The 19,422-nt window shown below is 39.7% G+C and overlaps 1 protein-coding gene across 3 annotated transcripts in view; it reads left to right on the top strand.

Annotated features, from left to right (window-relative positions):
* Nucleotides 1–639: 639 nt before the first annotated feature.
* atp2b1a (ATPase plasma membrane Ca2+ transporting 1a) overlaps nucleotides 640–19,422 on the top strand; it is a 36,815-nt gene continuing 18,032 nt past the window's right edge. For all 3 annotated transcript variants that reach the window (XM_055006487.1, XM_055006488.1, XM_055006489.1), the window contains exons 1-5: nucleotides 640–782; nucleotides 10,581–11,057; nucleotides 17,999–18,196; nucleotides 18,489–18,746; nucleotides 18,927–19,052. In XM_055006487.1, coding sequence (XP_054862462.1) covers nucleotides 10,865–11,057; nucleotides 17,999–18,196; nucleotides 18,489–18,746; nucleotides 18,927–19,052 — 775 coding nt within the window. In that variant the 5' untranslated portion in view covers nucleotides 640–782; nucleotides 10,581–10,864. The remainder of the gene's footprint in view (nucleotides 783–10,580; nucleotides 11,058–17,998; nucleotides 18,197–18,488; nucleotides 18,747–18,926; nucleotides 19,053–19,422) is intronic.

Consider the following 19,422-nt stretch of genomic DNA (forward strand, 5'->3'; position numbering starts at 1 on the left):
CACTATTTTCTTACACTATTTTACATTAAGCGTATACTGTTTCTACTTATGTCTGTATTTTTAGGACATATTTTCCTATATATGTTTATATATTTTGTACTGTTTATATATCTGACTTTGAATGGGAGCAACTGTAACATAAGTAATTTCCCCTTGGCTATCAATAAGGTATTTCTGATTCTGATTCTAATCATGGCAAAGTATGTCGTTGTGAAGCTTATGATGGAATATATTTAATCAGGCATGACATTTATATGCAATAATATGGCACTATTTCTGATGTTTAAGCAGTTTGTGTTTGATATGTTTAATATCTTTGCTTATATTTGAAAACTAGGCTGTAACTGGCATGATTTCTGTTGGGAATTTGAATAAATTACAAAGAAATTGTGTCTTTTTGCAATTAATTTTGAATGAATTCTGTAATTTCAGTCACAGTGTATTGGCTGGAAGTAGCAAAATGCGTTACAGGAGTTCAATTGAGACTTTAAAGCTATTTTAGCCAATAAAAACAACAGGATTGGTTAAGATATAGGGCACAGAGCAGGTAAAGTAATGCACAGACATGAGGGTAAGTGTATACTCTCTCTGGTCCAGTGAACGCCATGCGCTCCGGTGGGATGGGAATTATCTTGACAGCTCAGGCCGGAGACTTTGGTTGTGGTTGTGACAGCGCAGTGGGCGGGATTTTACCTCAGATCAGGGGAGAGAGTCTAGTCTTTGGTGAGACTGAGGGGGAGTTAAGGAGAGAAAGGGACCTGGGGTGCTCTTCAGAGAACGGAGTAAGTATTTTTATGCTTCTTTTTGCTCCTCTGCTTGAGAGACAAAATGCCGCGAGATGAGGGCTGCTTCTAAGTCTTTTTTGGACGTTGCATATGTATTTAAAAAAAAACAACCTCGAGCGGTTTAAGTCTTCATTTTTTGCGTGCAGTGATCAACGAGGGCCAGCCACTGGTGGGGTAGCTGCCTTGGGTAGTTAGCTGTATACCAAGCTAACATCGTTAGCTATATCTTGCACAGATACTGACATTGGGCGTCTCGTTTTCCAACCCAGGTAGCTAATCAGCCGGGATGCTACCAGCTTCACTTTGCTTTTGTTTAAGTTTACTTAAGCTTCTGCGTTGCTCCCGGCTAAGTTTTGCGACTTGTCAGTGTGTCAGAAGTAGCTTTTGTGTAATTTCTCCCTCTCTTTACAATCAGCTCAAGCTAACGCATGGGAGCTAGTTGGCTAACAGTTGCACGCTAGCCAGCCGGGAACGTTGCTTTTGAACATTGGGCAGCAGATAGACGTTTAGAGGCTCTTCCCTGTTTTAAAAAAATGCCATTCTATTAAAAATATGGAGTTCCCCGTCGTTACCAGAAAGTTATCCGTATTTCATTCTAACACGCGAATGCCAGAGTTACATGCTGATTTGTCTTTCAGACCGTTGTACCGTCCCATTTTATGTGCAGACAGATAATGTCAGTAAGGTAACGGGGCGATAGTGCACAACGTTCCGGACCCGTCTACTCCGAGTGTCCGACTCAACTCGGGCAGCCCCACGGAGGCACCCAGAAAGACCCGGCTGCCTGTCACTACATTGTGCACTCAGTAAATGTGTTTTTAATGCACGTACTAGCAAGCGTTTTTATCGACCGACAACCTCCTCCCGTGCTGTCAAACTTAAAACACCCATTAGGGCAAATACCACTAGCCGGTGTTATGTCGAAATCTGCTCCCGCTTCGATTTGTGTTTATCCTTTTATCGATGCCTAACCTGACTCCTAAAGCACTTAACCCAACGAAAACACCATTGTTACCTATTTTAACTACCCTAAATGTCACGATAGTGTTAAGACAATAAACAAGGGCATGATTAGTAAATCTATAACGCTACTAAAGCAATGACACTAATTTTATGACGATTCAAAAAGACCTTGAACGCAGCACGTCGCTTTAATTTTCCATTCGGTTTCTTAATCTTTGAAAGACGATTAATATTACACTTGTAGTCTCGATGGACAGTGTGATATAGTTTTGCAGTATCCAGGTTGATGTGGAGTGCAGCCACTGAGCACCTTTTGGTGTCTAGTTGAAGGGATCACTCCTTATCCAATTAAATAGCACCCGGCTTGCTGCAGCGCCAGCGGTGTCTTCCTGTGTTTATATAATGACTTGTGATCCGACAGTGGATTGCAAGAAGGATTGTAGTCATATTTTTAAAAATATGACATTTGCACATTTAAGTTAGCTTCAAGTGCATAGACTGAGATTCAAGCTGCAGCAGTCACCTCGGTATGGAGCACTTATCTGTAGACTTATTACATAATATAATGACAGCTAAGCAATTTCATGGGGAAATATTATTGATAGAATGCCTTGCTGCAGAGTAAATGCTACATGTAATGGTAGTTGCTGGGTTTCTGTTTCATGTATGTTATAATTGTACTGCATTAGAAAAATGTTTTCCGGGCTCAGTCACGACTGAGGTTTCGTTTTAGCTGCCCAGCTCAGCATATAGAAATTCAGTTTGTTTAATGATTCACTTAAATCTTCAGTAACATAATCTGATGACTGTGTCTGAGCCCTTTGAACTCGGACTGTTGCTGTCACTCAAGAATGACAAAAATATCCTTTCTTTTTCCCTCGTACCGTCCTTTTAAAAAAAAATTTAACGGTTGACTATTGACAGTGCTGCTGGCAAAATAATAAAAGTAGTAGTTGTTGCTTTTGTTTCCCAAATTGTTCTGGAAAATTGTTATATCGCAGAGGCAAGATCATTTGACCTCCTTGGCCGTGTGGCTCGGCTGGGTTGTGCTTTCTCTGCTTGCATTTGTAGACCAACAACCTTACCAGACTGCAGCTCGAGCTTTTTTATCCTTTTGTGCAGTGCATATTAGGTTCATTAGCCATGCCGGAGAGTATGTGATTTCAACTAATCCAACGTGTTGCTTGCTGTTGAAATAAGTGCAGTTTGATTCTCATGACACAGGAGTTTGTGAAATCACGGAGCAATAGTCACTGTGAAGTAATGCGATACTTTCCTCCAGGCCGTTATTTCTTGTCAAGACCCTGCCTAACTCAACACGGATGAGTTCCCCTTACAGCTGCTAGACAAGTTCACTTAATACATTGTCATGCTCTGCACTGGGGGACAATTACAAGTGCAGCATAGAGGAAAAAAAGTAATTAACTATTGGCAATGTTTGTCCTCAGCTCTGTGTGTAAGTCAAATGTTTGTAATTGCCAAATACGCTGCATTATTTTAGGGATCATTTCGCTGTAGGTCAATGATATAAGGTGACATTGAGCCATATGTAAAGCAACATAGAAAGCTAAATATAGTCTGGTTTTGTCCCAGCACATTCAATGTATTTATGGTACTATTTACTTATAATGGAATTTTGCTTATCTTTTGTGTTTTGTGTGGATTGTAAGGCCAAGGTTATTCCAGGCAGGGGTTTTAGGTTAAATGTTTTTTTTTTGAGTCATTCATGACTACTCATTCATTCAAACCTTAACTAAGCAATCAAAATGAACCACACAGGTGTGACTACAGTTAATAAGCTTTAACCTAATAGTTTTGGGGGATCAAAGGGGCTATAATTGCCAAAACTGGCAAAACTAATTATACACTCTGACCCTGCCTACTAAACGACTCCAAGGCACACACTGCAAAGTATCATGATCTATTCTCATGTTGGGCAGAAGATCTAAATATGCTACAAGTCAGTCTGCCAGGTATTTGTATTGGCTTTGGCATCTCTTCAAACTTTCAGACTTTCTGGCTTGACAAGCAATGATGAACACTACGTTTTTATAGTCAAGCAGAAGCTTTAGCTTTCTTTTTAGTTTGTGAATATGGCTCTTTTATTTCAAAAATGGCCTATTTAAAATACTACCATACTTCGGGACTGCAATGTTATCTCTTTGTTGAGCCTTGCTTGTTGTGGTGGACAGTATTACTTGTGGCAAATGCTATAATTTTCTCCTTGCGTCCAAACTGTCATTGTAACAGTTTAGTGAAAAATTCGAGACTTATCAGCTCAGTGCAGAGAGAACAGTAATGTCACACTGGTTTATCTAATGAAATCACAATTACTGCACTTGCAAGCCTCCTAAAAAATATTTCCATGAAACAGTGACTGTCTGAAATGAGTTATTTTGTAATATTTATAATGTTAAAATCTAAGAGACGGCACTTGACAGTGACACTGAATAAGAAAATGTACATTATTATCTGATCCTCATAGCTTTTCTCTCTAGAACACATTGTCACCTTGGGGGATCTGGTGACGCTGCCATTACAGCAGTGGCTCAGTCACACTGAATACAGTTTCACTGATGGTGAAAGCATAGATAGTTATATTGAACCTTTTCTGAAGAGTTAAGGTAGCTTATGTGAATGTACATTTATTTTTAGTTCATGGAACACTAGTCTGAAATTTGTTATGACACAGTATTTGGAAGAAAAATGTGAACTTGCATTCTCTATCGCAGGGAAAAGATGTCTAAAGCTCAGGTCAAGAATACTGCATGCAAAAAGTGAAAAGAGTGGGACAGCAAGGTCAGACTGTGGCAGAAAATGGCAGGGCGGCAGGACCTCAGGCCGCTGAGCTGCTATGTAGAATCAAAATAACAAAGAACACGGGGAGCTTCTCATCTTCAAAGTGGCGCAATGAAAGATGCATCTTTTTGGAATATTTTCTATTCCACGGACATGAGAGACTCTGTATAACAGCTCAATAAAACCATCCTTACTGTTCTTCTAATCTATGATGGGGAAAATGTAATCATTTTTCCACAGTCACTTCTTAGACCTGCAGTTACATTACTGATGCCAAAAATATGAATGCAGCAGAGGGGGGTGTTGATGATTGTGTTTGATTGGAGTCTGAGGAAAAAAAAATCTTTTCATAGTTAGAAAATAACTGTACTGTTAATTCTATTGCCAATACTAAGACGAAAAGGGGAACATTTACTTTTAATATTGATATTTTGTAGATAAATGCTTAATTGTACATTTTGTTCCCAAAGAAAACATCATTTTTAATGATGTGGAAAAAAACAACAACAAATCAATCATAATTACACCTTAAAAAGAGAATAGTCTTTCAGCAATCAGGACTACTTGGAAATTGTTTAACAAATCAGAAATAAATTATATGACCACTCACCATTTGCTGTGTGATTGCAAGTTATGATCTGAAGAAACATTACATACAACACTATTAACACGATGTGACATCTTTTATTATGCTTCAAGGTTTTCAAAACAGAAAGTAATTAACGGATGACACCCTCTCCTGCTGTATTGTGTTTCACTTGAAGCCCAGCTTGATTCCATGAGAATTTAAATAAGTTTAACAAGAACACGTTTAAAAGAATAGGTCAGTCACCTTCACTTGTGAATGCAAGACCAAAATTACTTTTTTGACAGGTGTTTTTCATCCGCATATATAGTGCTTAAAATATTATTTTTAAGCACTTTGTAGGAACCTGCTGGTCATTCTTAAGGTGTATAAATGCTGCCATAGTGCAAATTATCCAGAATTTTTTGTGGATCAAAACCTAGAATTTATGTGTACTCTAATAGGACGCAAAGAGCCCTAATTCTGCCCCACTTCCAGATTGAAATTTGGTTCAGCTGCATGATTTTTGTGATGCGGCTTTAGTACCATGAAAATTCTGCAGCAATACCTGACAGAAAACACGCTAAGATTAAATCTTAACCAAGTCAAATAAAGTAGCTGTCTTAAAAATATCCTAAAAATAACAGATTTGGGTAAATTATGATACTGAGCAACTGCAACAATAGCTGTCTCATTCCTGCTTGACTGACAGCCTGAAATCTAGATGAAAAAGGTCATACTTTGCTTTCATTTTAGAGACCACGATATGTTCTCCATACATGAAGTAAGAGGAGCTGGACAGGAAAAGTAAGTTGCTGGTGACACCTCTGACTGTGCGTTCTCATGAACTGGCAGCCTGACAGCGTTTCCGAGCCGTGTAGAGGTTCCAGTCTGTGGAGTGAAGTAGCACTCTCAGCTACACGCCATGCAACACAAGGATGGCTGGGTGTCTCTGCTTTGTACCCTCCACATTTACATGGCCTGACCCAGTTCAGCAACGGCTAGCAGTGGGGGGAGGGGCAGTCTGGGGGAAGCTAAAAATACCAACTCTCGCATTAGGCAGCTCCATTGCAGAGGGATCCCTAGAATTGCTATCCTTGACTTGCATCAAGTTGTTGGCACGTAGAGGTGTTCAAACTGCCAGAGGGTTTCCTTAGCGTGGAAACAAAGACATGAGTATGGTTATGAGATGCCCACCACTGTTGTCCTGTCTACGTCTTTCCACTTGGCGCAGCCTTCTGGGTGGAGGATTCAGTGTGCCTCTAATGTGTGATAATAGCCTTAAATAGCTCGGGTAGAGGAGAGACTTGCAAGTCTTTGGTCCTCGAGTGAAGCCGGCACACATCCATGCTGAGCTGTGGCTTTGCGGCTGTAGTGTGGAAAGGGTTAACCTTAGCCTCTGTCATTCAACCATACCATGCCAGCTGTTAGCTTGGAGATCCAATCACAATGATTTTCCACTGTTGTGACATGTGACCTGCTCTGCAACCCGAAACTGACGCAGCGCAGCAAATGTTGGCACTTCCTTCATCTTGGCGTTGTTGCTGCTCGTGGGGTTAGGGGGTGTGAATGTCGGAGACGGTTCTTAGAGTAAGACCTGAAGATCTGGAAACGGAGAAGGCAAAGAATTCTATTTGTTACTATAGGCTACTGCTTGTGTTCTTTGCCTATTTAGCACCCAAAGCAAGTTAAATATTCCTGCCATTTAAGATAAGTCCCTTAGAGGTCATTAACACATTTAAAAAGCTACATGTTACTGCAAGATAGTAAGTAGTTAACTCAAGACTGCAGAAATTCACTTGTCTCATTTTGTTGGAATTCTTGGGACAAACTGTGCTAGGAAGAACTCAAAAACCTTGACTATCCATCTGACTGTGTCTACAAACTGTGTCAAAACTTGTAAACTGCAATAGCTTTTAATCAATCAATCAATCAATCAATCAATCAAACTTTATTTATATATCACTTTTCATACAGTTAAAATGCAACATAAAGTGCCTTACAACATTTAAAAACAAGGAAACCCATCCCTCCCTCCCTCCATATATACATATATGCACACAACTACACATGCACACACACACACATTCGCACGCCCACACATATACACATGCATATGCACACAGACTCTCACCACTGACTGCAGGGAGACATGGCATGGCTCTGATAGCATTACTGATGGATGAATCTGTTCTCTTGTTGGTTTTTGAATGTCCAAGAAAATTGCATGTCATTTAGTTCACTGCAAGACGCTAATAAGCGCATCAGCTGATTTGAAAGCTTTGAATGTTTGAGATAACTTTATCTCAAACCTTCGTCGATTGACATGAGTAATATTTGAATACCGTATTACTCATCCTTATTCAACAAAGTAACAGACTTGTTTCTTCCTACTGATTGCGTGTTACAAAGATGATGATTGAAAAGGCTTCGTGTAGGATTCAGCTACAACTATGCATCTTTTTTTATCCAGACTGAAGGGCAACTACCCTATACACACTATATTTCTCTCATATTTATTATTTGCTACTTTTAGGTCACATTAGAAATGTACCTTTATAGTTCATCGCCTTGCAGTCTATTGATTTAACTCGTGATGTGGAGAGATGCCTCTCCAGCTGACATTTTTGGAAAATTGGCTTATTATTCCCTGGCACTTCGACCCAAGGATATGCGTTTTTATGCTTCTTAAAACAGTGACATGGACAATATTGGTGTCACATGTTAGTGTCACCTATGTTGTCATTAAATCTCAGCATTGTTGGTTTTCTAACGGTAATGCCAACATACGTTAAAGACCCTAAATCTTTGAACAGCACAAGACACACAAAGGTGTATTTCTTTACCAAAATAGGGATTTCCACCAACTCTCCCACCTCAGTAGCACGCCCGACCCTTCAACTATGCTGTCATAAATAATAAATTCTGTCCCGTTTTCCATGGCAGATGGCTCCAAATAGAATCTCAACATGTAACAGAATAGTTTCCAAGAATCTCAATGGAATAAGCTGCAAGCATTCATTTGTGCACCGAGCCATAATAAAGGCTACATTTTCTCTCCTCCTGCATCTGCATCCCAGTTTAAAATTCCGATATATCTTTGACTTTGACATGTTAGCTTAGAGTTCTAAATCCTTAATGTGGTTTAAATTCACATGAAAGGTTAAGAAAGTGAGTACAATTGAGTAAAACGTCCCCAGCCGAGAGATAACGGCTGCATTGTTTTCAGACAAGGCTGAATGTCCCTGTCTGCCTGCACTGGTGCCTTTCTTTATGCATCAGACGGCTGAGCCCAGGTTCCCAGTGTGGATTATAGTCTGACATGGCTTTCCACCTAGAAGTACAAAATGAGTTTAGTGTTTCACAAAATTGTTCCAGACTACAAATGAAGCCCGACTTGTTAAATATGTGCAATAAATCCAGTCCTGTCCCTTGCGGTTCTAAGAAATTCATGAAATCATGTCCTCCTTTAAACTGGTTGACACCTGCTTTGCTTAAGCCTCTTTATTTTGTGATGTTGCATGCTTGTCTGAGCTGCTCCAAGACAAATTCTTATCAACCTGGCCGACATGAATGAATCAGCCTCATTGTGTTAGGCTGATTAAAGCTGAATGGACAGCAGCCTCTCATTAGAATGGACTCTCCCATGTAGAGCACCATGGAGCTCCCTCATGCCACAGATAGTCTTAATTAGATTAAACAGAAGGCTTTTCCTGAGGTAATCAGTCAGTTGGTCCTTGCTCACTACGCTACCCCACCAGTTACGCTGCAGGGAAGCTGGTGGCTGCTTTTCTGATTTCTGATTTTCTTATTCAGTGTCAGAAATTACTGCATGTTGTTTGACATGGCAGGGTACTGATGTAGTCTACAACCATGGATCTATTTTTGTTGATGAAAAGATTGCACTGTAATGCTTAACACCTGGTCATATTAGAAGAGGAAACAGCTGGGCTTTTTCATCAGCAGACTGACCTTGTAGCATGTGCAGTGATTTATGTTTTGTACTTGGAATTGAAAAAGTAAAATCGTCACCTCTTTTCCCCTAGAAGTCCCATTTTGCAGTAGGGAAAACAAAAGAGGCATTATTAATACATTTGTAGTAATAAATATAAATCTGTGACATATGAATAATAACAGTACAAAATCAAGATGGTGGTTAGTAATAAAAAACACATGAAAACTGAAAATTACTAGGACAGCTAATTCTTTAAAGAAGCTGAGGGGATATTTAAATTGAACCCACTGTTCAGGGGCTTCTACTCTATTTAGAGTTTGTGTAATCTCTATAATTAATTATAGCAACCAAATACCATTATTGTCAGTCTCTAGATATTTAGACAAACGCTTTTAAACGCTAAATTTTAAAAAGATACTTGGTTTTATTGAGAAGGTAGGCATTTGTCTTGTTGCTTAGAGGGCTTGTCCATAAGTAGGGTACCAACTACAATGTATTTTGATGCAGTCCAAAGCAGTCAGTTGATTTAAATCCAACATGTGTAAAATACGAGAAGATGCTTCTAACCCTGTACTGTGAAGCAGCTGCAGAATGTGTCGTTTGTATTACCAGCCGATGAACACAGCAGAGGAGACAGGACTACCTTTAAATTCTCTGTGATTACTAAATGCCAAAGCTCCACTCTGTTCACATACTGTGCGCGGGAAGCAGAGCGCACATTGCTTGACAAGAATTTTATCCAAATGACAAAATTATTATTTTATTACAACTCAAGTACAGCTAATCAAAATCTCTTGGCAGTGACTGTAGGCAGTTCTGCTAATTACTTTGCTACTTGTCTGAGCAGCTAAGTGGTTTTGTCTAAGGGCTTCCAGTTTTTCTTTTATGCAGATGAGATATTAAAAAAAATAATAAAACTGGCTGTGCTGGTGTATTATAGCTATGTGATGGGAGAAAGGGAAGAGAACTTCTATGGTCATATATTTTGTAACATGGTACATTAAAAACTAGATAATTATTAATGTCCAAAGCCAAAACAGTTTGTTTCTAACAACATAGTTTTTATATTGTACATAGTAAAGGTAGCTTGATGAGAAGAATTATCTGTGCTGACCAATGAGCAGATGATGGTATTTCAAAGAAATCAATAGATGAAATCTATATCAGTACTATATAGACCATAGGAAATGGAAAAATTAGATTTTAAAAACATTCTGGTTGTGTAGTACAGAACAGAAAGCTGACTTTATAACATTTCTGATTATTTTTTTGTCTCTTAGCTGCAACTTTATCCTCACAATGTGAATGTATGTCTTTTGTATTTGTCACAAAAATCAGTTGCAGTATCCACAATAAACCTATGATAAAGTTTTCCTTGATAGTTTTGCCCAAACATCAGGCATTCAGCATGAAGTGGAAATCAATAAATGTATGAGAACCTTGCTGTACATGAAATGGCACTTGGTGGTGTCACTATTGACAATTTTTTTTCCTGTTTGCTCCTCTCTTTCAGATCTGCATGCATGGTGATCTCCGGCTCTGTGGGTGATCCTCAGTCACCATGAAAGACTAGGGACTCAGCTCTCCAAGGGAAATGGGTTGTTTTGTAATACCCCTACCCAGCTACCTGGCGTATGACTCCAGCTGCCTGTGAAGGGCCTGTCTGCTGTTTATGGGAACTATCACTGTGTTCGCAAAATTGAGGATTTAAGCTTTTCCAGGACAACACCTTTTTCTTGACCCCCGCTGTCGAGTCAAAGCAGCAGCGCTTTGCAATAGACTGGGGAGGCAGTAACAATGGCGAACAACTCGTACAGTGGGGTGAAGAACTCCATGGTGGAGGCCAACCATGATGGAGAGTTCGGCTGCTCACTCAAAGAACTGCGCTCCTTAATGGAACTGAGAGGCGCCGAGGCGATAAGCAAAATTGGGGAAACTTATGGGGATATTCAAGGACTCTGCAACCGGTTAAAAACGTCACCTATAGATGGTACAGTAAAGCTTTTACTATGCCTACTGGTGTTTAATTGGCTCATTTACACGATGTTTTCACAACAGTGCTAGTAGGGAGTACTGTTGGAATGATAACGTGGTGCACACATAGTTTAGGAAGCGTGTCATTGGCCAAGTCATCCGCATTATGGATACCTTGACATCACTTCCTTGGAAAAACTCATATGCCAGACAGGTGGCCAGGCAGGCTGGCTCTGACCTGGGCCAATCCTGCTCTATTTCAAGGCCTGTGGATATGTCCCTCGCACCCTCCCTCTCTCCATTCACTCTCCTTTCACCTCTGTGTCTCTATGTGTGTGTCTCTGTGTGTAGGCCTCAGACAGACCAGCTGTTTGTCTGGGCACTGTACCAGTCTGCAGGCAGGTCAGTGTCCCACATGTGGCGGACGAAACAGGAGGCTGTGAGGCTTGAAAGTAATGACTTGAACATGTCAGCAAAAAAGTCAGGTCCTCTTTTTGTAGGTCTTCTTTGCTGCTCTTTCGTCTCTGAATTCTTAACCTCACAGTAGGGCAGTGCCAAGAAATTTGAAAAAAATTCCAGTGAAACTCCAGTAGAGCCCCACTTGGATGTTTTGGGACAGCACCTCTCTTTTTTCAAATTTTCCACTACTCTTTCTCAGTTTGTCGCTCTATAGACAGTCTGCATAATCGCCAGTATGACCTTGACTGAACTCTTATGGGAGGGGATTTTCAGTTTGATCCCAGATTAAAACGGCACCACATATTCACTGTAACAGCAACGCTCCTCTGTATGCAGTGTCTGAAAGCAAGGAAATATTTTGTTGGGCTTTATCAAATCGAAAGAAATGTGATAAGTACCAAGCTTTACAACAGTGGAAAGCATCTCTCATTTTAGCGAGAATCATTAGCTCACTATTTAATTCTCGACCTTTCATTTATTGACAGGATGGCAAGTGGTGCGCCGTGCAGTTAAGTTTGCTGCCTTCAGTTTTATGAAAGCTTAAAGGCCATCGTCTGAGCTGAATAGGAATTTCGCTGCCGAGAGAGCGTGAGATGTCTAAACATGCACACGTGTCAAGTTGGTGAATGTAGAGTTCTGTCATATTTGTAGTATGAATAACATTGTTTGTGTTGTAGTTTATTTTACCTCCATTGCTCAGTCCGCTTACTTTACACTACTGAAAAGAATGTGGTTAGGCAAGGCCCATTAGCTCTGCAACACTTTTTGTAAAGCACAAAGAAATTTCACACAGTATTGGTTGTGTTGCATACATGTGAATAGATAAGTTAACAGAATACTATGAAATTGTTTGGAATGTCAGACATACAGAATTCAACATACCAGCAGTGTCCCTTTAAACATTTTTTAGATTATCAGACTGAGAGATGAGACTGAAATTCAATTATTTCTAGATTTCAGATGGGGACAAATTAAATTATCTGCCTAACCAGCAAAGTGAAGGCAGCTTTAACCCAATTTGTAGAAATGTTACTTTTTAATTGCGTTATTTTCAACTGCACTGCACTGATAAGCTTGACTCGGTCCACGTTTTGTTTCCCCTCGCACCAGGTGCTGTTCCACTTGGTATGCAGCCACTGAGTTTTTGATACTGAGAGCTTCAATCAGCTCATTCGTCATTAGCTTGGGAAATTAAGCCATCATTTAAGATTACAGGAGCCTGACAATTGAAAAGGGATTTCTAATTAGTTGGTTGGTCATTTCCTGAAACCTCTTAAGCCAATCCTTTGCTAATCCTCCATATTTCCAGGCTCTTTCTTTTTCATTCAAATAAGTTTGACTGAACTTTCCTGTTGGGACTGTGCTCGGATATATTGCTGTGTTTTAACTAGTTTGCACAATCTAAGGCTAAAAAGCATGGTCAATTTGCTAATTCATTGTCAGTACTATTGCTGTTTATCATATTAACCACTAAGGTTAGATATCACCAGAGAGCTCCCTATTCAGTTAGATTTCAATTCACTATGGTTCAAATTGATACATTGCAATACTATGAGTTTAAAAAGAGTCAGTTATGCAGAATTGTGACAGTTAGCATTGCCAGAAGCTTATTCAAACATTTATCTATTTTACAAATGAAGACAGTTAACTAAGTGCTGTAATTTGCTGAATGAAAAGGTGAAGGGCAATAATCACAGATAGAAAAGAAAAATTCAACGGGATGTGTATGTAGCTCTGTCCATTGATCTGGTATTACTTGTATAGGTATCTACGTCCTGTGTACAGGCATACTGTTATTTCTGGTGCTTTTTTTTGATGAAGTAAGTTCCAGTTAAGTTTCCGTTCAGCCTCTCTCAGTGTCTTTTTTTTCCCCCTTAGCTGCATAGTCAGTTCTCTAAATATCAATTGCATTTAAAGGGGAACTCCACCATGTTTACACATCACAATCAATGTACTCGTCATGGGGAGTACCACTCGGCGGGTGAGAACAGCTGTATATGGTTCTCTGTGGTATTTGTGGGAGCTTTGTCAAGCCTGAAGAAGTAACATTAGGGAAGTCTAAGAGCTAGGTTAGATTTGAGATGACACATTTGTAACTAGAAGCCTATGTTACGTACGTGGGACATGATATGTGGAATTCCTTAGCAAGAAAATATAGATGTGTAAGTAATTTCCAGCTGTAATGTCAGTTGTAGGGGCAAAATCACACCTTCGTATCTATATTTTCCTCTGGCGTTACTAACACAGCAGTATTTCTGTTCTCCAAATGGAATCCTTTATTTCCTTTGCATAATGAGACTTATCAAACTGCCACCTCAAATCAGTATTATTGGCAGCATTCCCCTATTTCTCCCTTTCACAGTTATTCGTGTTCATTGCTATTTTAGTGGAGTCAAATATTTGTGTTCCAGCCTATCGATCCAATTGACTGTGGGCTGAGAGGCTTCCGTAATTGGACTTTTTTGTATCTATTATTTCAGACGCCACACCCCTCTCATTCAAAATCTGTTAAATGATAGTTTACTGTTTGCGATCCAGTGGGCTGACATATCTTGTCTGCATCTCTGAATTCACAATGACATGCTGACTCTCAGTTTTGTCTAAATGTGGTGATAGGCACATATGGTCGGATGCTGCTTCTGTTGGCGGAGGTGTGTAGAGGGAAATGGGGAGGCATGCTGATCTACTTGTAGTAATCTCTGGCTCGAAAACTGCTTTGCGGGCACAGTTGGTTTCTTGGTTGGTTGTTGTAATTCTTATTGTTTGACATTTAGAACCCTAATCTGTGAATTAGATAACAGTTAAAGCCTTATTTGTGTTAGTTATGCCACCAGTAATTAGTGATTGATCAGATTCTCTTGTACAATGCAGTTATTTAGTGTCTATGTAGACACTGTGCCTATTTGTAAACTGTCTTATGTGCTGCTTCCCCACTATGGGCAGTTGAGGTGTTGTTTTGGTAGTCTGCTCAGAATTCCTGACACACTTTATTGCTCATTTTGTGTATTTTATATTGAAACTGAATGGTATTACCCTTTTAAACGCTGTTTTTGGAAGACCATTGTTCAGATTGTTAAGCAAAGCCCCCGCTCATTAGCAGAACGTGTTTATGTGCAACAGCACATAAAATGCTTTGATCACTTGCAAATGGGGGAAATTATCGCTAATGGGAGCTCTCGCAAACATCTGTATTTTGGTATTTCATCGGAACCAATTTTGCAAAATTGCAGGAAATGTGACATGTTTTTGGTCCTTTGAAGTGACCCAACATTCAATTTAGTGGATTGACTCTCTTGATGTTGCGTTTTTTGTTTTTACACTATTCTCCCTATGTATCAGTTGCTACCCACTGGCTGCATTCATCTAAACCCAATAATCTGCTCTTCACATGATAAAAGCAGTGCTATAACTTGAGCAGAGGTGATGGAAATCCTATAATCCAGTTATCGTAATGAGACTCAGGTGGGCATAATGCCATATTAACATGCCTACCTAGATTGATGCTTAACCTTTTCGGACATGTAAACATCTCTGTATCTTTTTACTCCAGTTTATTGTTTTGACACTGAGGAAATTTATCCAAAATACTAGTAATACACAAAAGTGTTAAGCAAACCGTTTATCAGATGCAGCTGACAAAACAAAAAGCACAATATAAATGCTCTGCATTCTGTTTGTGTATCTTCTTTCTATGTCGACTGTAAATGTTTTGACACACTTTTGTCATTTAGCCATGCCGTGTATGTAGCAGAAATGTAAGCAAACTGGATTTCCACATAATGCTGTTGTCATTGCAGTAACACTCCTCTTAGAATAGAGCCCAGTTCCAGGGTCCAGTTGAAGCGCAGGATTCCTTTGCTTTTGTGTATTTTGTTTACATACTAGGTTATTGTGTGCATGAACATGTACGGAAGTAAGACTTTATTTGAAGTTTCGCCAGTGAAAGGCGTCTCCTTGCACCATGCAGTGTGCTGGCCCTTCTCTGTCTGCACAGTTATGTAAAGGCAGTAAAAGGAAAACTGTGCCCCTCTTTCATTTAATTGTGACAGACCCAAAGTGAAGGTTTACCTTGACCCCTTCACTGGAGACTAAAATGACAGTACTCACGATGAGTCAACTGGGGACAAGCATCCAATTTAAATGGTTAATGATTAGCTGCTTGACTTGAGACCCACTCTGGGTGCTAAAACGATGTGAGGGGCCAAGGCCAACCTATTTTCTGTTTGTGTATTCAATAGAGGGACAACACCTTGATCGTCCTCTGTCACTTGTATTTATTGCTCTAATACAAAGGGAAAATGTGGTGTAAAATTGAGTGGGGCATTAGCTGTCAGCATGTTGTAATTAGAGGCATAGAGAATTAAAGGAGACGGTGAGAGACAGCCAGGGAGCAGCAACAGGCATGGATAAACCCCATGGCTTTTTTTTCTTAATATGATCTGCCAGTGAGTCATCATTCTTCTCACCTCGCTTTTCGAAAAGTATGTGTTAGTGCTGGGTTGTAATCTCAATTAGCCGTGTAAATAGTGATACAGGATTGTTTTCTTCTTTACACAAGTTTTATCAGCTTGATTAGAGTGAGCAATGAGCATAAATTAGGAACATGGAACAGAAAAGCCATGTTTTAATCAAACTGGATGTAAGCCTATGATAGTGGCAGTCTGCTTTCATGATCACTTCTTGTTTTAGGAATGTATTTAAGCAATTTATTTCAGAGGAAAGCTTTTGTCCTGTTGTCACTGATGCAATTTAATTATAGGCACGTGCAGTGTTAATGTTATTAAAATAAGAATCAGCAAGGACATTGCAGTTTATCTTGACTGGGCTGATCATTTTATTTAATTGAAGTGTCTCATTATTTAGAGCTCAAAGCAGGGAGCCAATTGGCAGAAAATTATAAACAAACAACCTTCAGTGTGTTGGGTACAAATAATGCAGTAACTTTGGGCTATTCTTTTTTTCTAACCGAATAGTCTCAATCTACTTAAGAGATTAATCAACAGTGAAAATATCATTAGTTACAGCCCTGCTATTACTGAATTTATGCTGTTGCTGATTTAATGGTGATCATGGTTAATGGTTATCTAAAAAACCATGTTCAAGGACAGAAATGGAGCAATATACAGTCATTTGTGAGCACGTTAACTTATAGGAATACTTCACACTTTTAATATTTATTTTTTGCCATCGACTTCAATTACACAGCTGAGCCAGTTGGGTGGGATTGATTGAATTGTAATGTCAGTGCTTTCAGATCGCACAGCATTCTAATGAAAAAGAAGAAGGCATTATTCTCCTGATAAATAGACATACTCCACTAATTATTAGATTTTTCTAGCAGGCAGTACTTTATGAAGCTGTTGCAATCTCATCTGTCTCACTTTGCTTTGACATAACGAAATTTTGTTCCATTTCTCAGATTTAACCTAAATATGAGCACAGGCTCCACTGTTTCAACAATGCACCTCACTCTTTGTGCTGCTGTCACTGCACAGACTCCAAATGTGGTGTCATGTACCTCTAGTTTATGTGTGTATGTGTCCGTCTGCCCATCCATCCTGTCTTTTTGTCTATACACTGACCCTACTGATCTTTTTCCCTATTAAGACACTGCTATTCACGGTGCAGCTTCCGCTTAGCCGTCGGTATCTCCACACTTTAATAGCCTTTTGCACCCTCACCCCCTGACCCCCACCCACCCCCATCTGCCCGTTAGTAGCAGTTTCACACAGTCACTCCTCTCAGGCCTCCCAATTCTACTCCGCCTCCTCGGTGCCACATGCACACAGACACACACGCAGACCTCCATCCAGTCTGCACAGTCACCCACACACAGTCAGCATGAATAGAACTGAAAAACTGTCATGCATCATCAAATGTGCGAAGGCCCTTTTGAATATATGACTGTGCCTTGAATGTGGAGGCATTTGAATGGGGCTGCTGCAAACTGCTCTCTGTGCACATGGATGAATGGGTCTCAGGCCATCCAGACGTGTAGTGTGTCAGAGAGATGACTCTATAACAGGACAGTAGTGTGCATAGGCACCTGTGAGTCTAAAGCTGATTCAACCTCCAGTCAGTTGGTCATTGTATTGAAAAAAGGCACGTTGTGGGGATTAGATTTGACCTCTGCTCTCACATTCTCTGGCATGCCTAAAAGAGGTGAAATATTTGACATGCCCACAGAATGCGTGTCATTGTTGTCCAGCATTGTGCCCTCCACAGTGTCCTGTCAGAGATGCTGATTCCTTTTGGAAGTGATGTTGATGGAGGCCAGGTGATGAGAGTACAGCTCACTGAGTCTTACTTTAGTGAGACAAGCTCTCTTCCTGTGAACTAAATGCCCGCAGTGGCTCATCCATCTGTGCTCACATTATGCAAAATTAAGACTTCATTTTGTGATGGGAATATTTGGCATTTCTTGTCTCATTTTAAATTTTAAGATAGATTTAATGAATTAAATGATTTTTATATTTTTTTCTGTCTCTCCCCACACAGGTCTAAGTGGACAGCCTGCAGACATTGAGAAGCGGAAAACAGTGTTTGGGCAAAATTTTATACCGCCCAAAAAGCCCAAAACTTTCTTACAGTTAGTGTGGGAGGCGCTACAGGATGTCACACTGATTATCCTAGAAGTGGCAGCCATAGTTTCACTAGGCCTTTCTTTTTATAAACCTCCAGATGCCGAAAGAGAACGTAAGCAACATTTCATTATAATCCTATTTAATCTTCATTTTACAATTTGTGTTATGATTAATGAATATTCTCATAGTTATGTTTGGAGTCTTAACAAATGTTCATCAGTTGCTTGTCTCTGCCTCATTTATCAAGTCACTTTAACGATGAATCTGATTTCATGCTCTCTTGTCATAGTGTTTTTCTCTGTACATTTCAACATGCCTGAGAGAAGAGGTGATATAATAAGTTAGGGAAATCTATTTGTTAATGAGCTTTTTTAATAACAACATTTGCCCCCATTCCTCTACAGACTGTGGAAAAGCTGCTGGTGGCGTGGAGGATGATAATGAGGCAGAGGCAGGTTGGATTGAGGGTGCCGCCATCCTTCTATCAGTTATCTGTGTGGTGCTGGTGACAGCGTTCAATGACTGGAGTAAAGAGAAGCAGTTTAGGGGCCTCCAGAGTCGCATTGAGCAGGAACAGAAATTTACTGTTGTCCGTGGAGGACAAGTTATCCAAATTCCTGTTGCTGAGATTGTGGTCGGCGACATTGCACAAATAAAATATGGTAAGAATGTTTCTATGTTATTGAGATCATTTAATTAAACATAGCTGTGTCTGTGGTGGATAAACATAGATATGTCAGTTAAGAATGTTTAGATGTTGTGTTATTCAAGATTAATTGAAATTGAAATTGCTATTACAGTGTTGTTCCACCAAATTAAAGACCTGCTTGTGTGTGTTTTAGGTGACCTCTTGCCTGCTGATGGAGTCCTCATCCAGGGCAATGATCTGAAGATCGATGAGAGCTCACTCACGGGGGAGTCGGACCATGTCAAGAAAACACAAGAAAAAGATCCAATGCTGTTATCAGGTAACATGAAACCTCAGTTGGTTTTTTTGCTGGTTTTTTTTTTTTTTTTGAAAGGTTTTCACTTCATTATTCGGTCCCCTGAAGACGATGAATTTTATGCGTTTTGAATGTTGATATGATTGATAATTTGACTTATTTTGTCAGACAAGTTAACATGCCATTTAAGAAATGATCTGTAATACTTACGACACTGAAGAATTGGAATATATAATACACATCATCTTCAAAGACTAGTTTTATCTGTGTTCAAACTGTATTAAAATCAAATGACAGATAACCCCTGTGCAGTTTCATCACATCAAAATTAAATACATTTTTACACACTTTTAAATTTGATCACATGCACATTAAGGTGAGTGTGGAAAGTGAC

The sequence above is a fragment of the Amphiprion ocellaris genome, chromosome 21 (assembly GCF_022539595.1).
Source record: "Amphiprion ocellaris isolate individual 3 ecotype Okinawa chromosome 21, ASM2253959v1, whole genome shotgun sequence".
In the NCBI taxonomy this organism is placed as follows: domain Eukaryota; kingdom Metazoa; phylum Chordata; class Actinopteri; family Pomacentridae; genus Amphiprion; species Amphiprion ocellaris.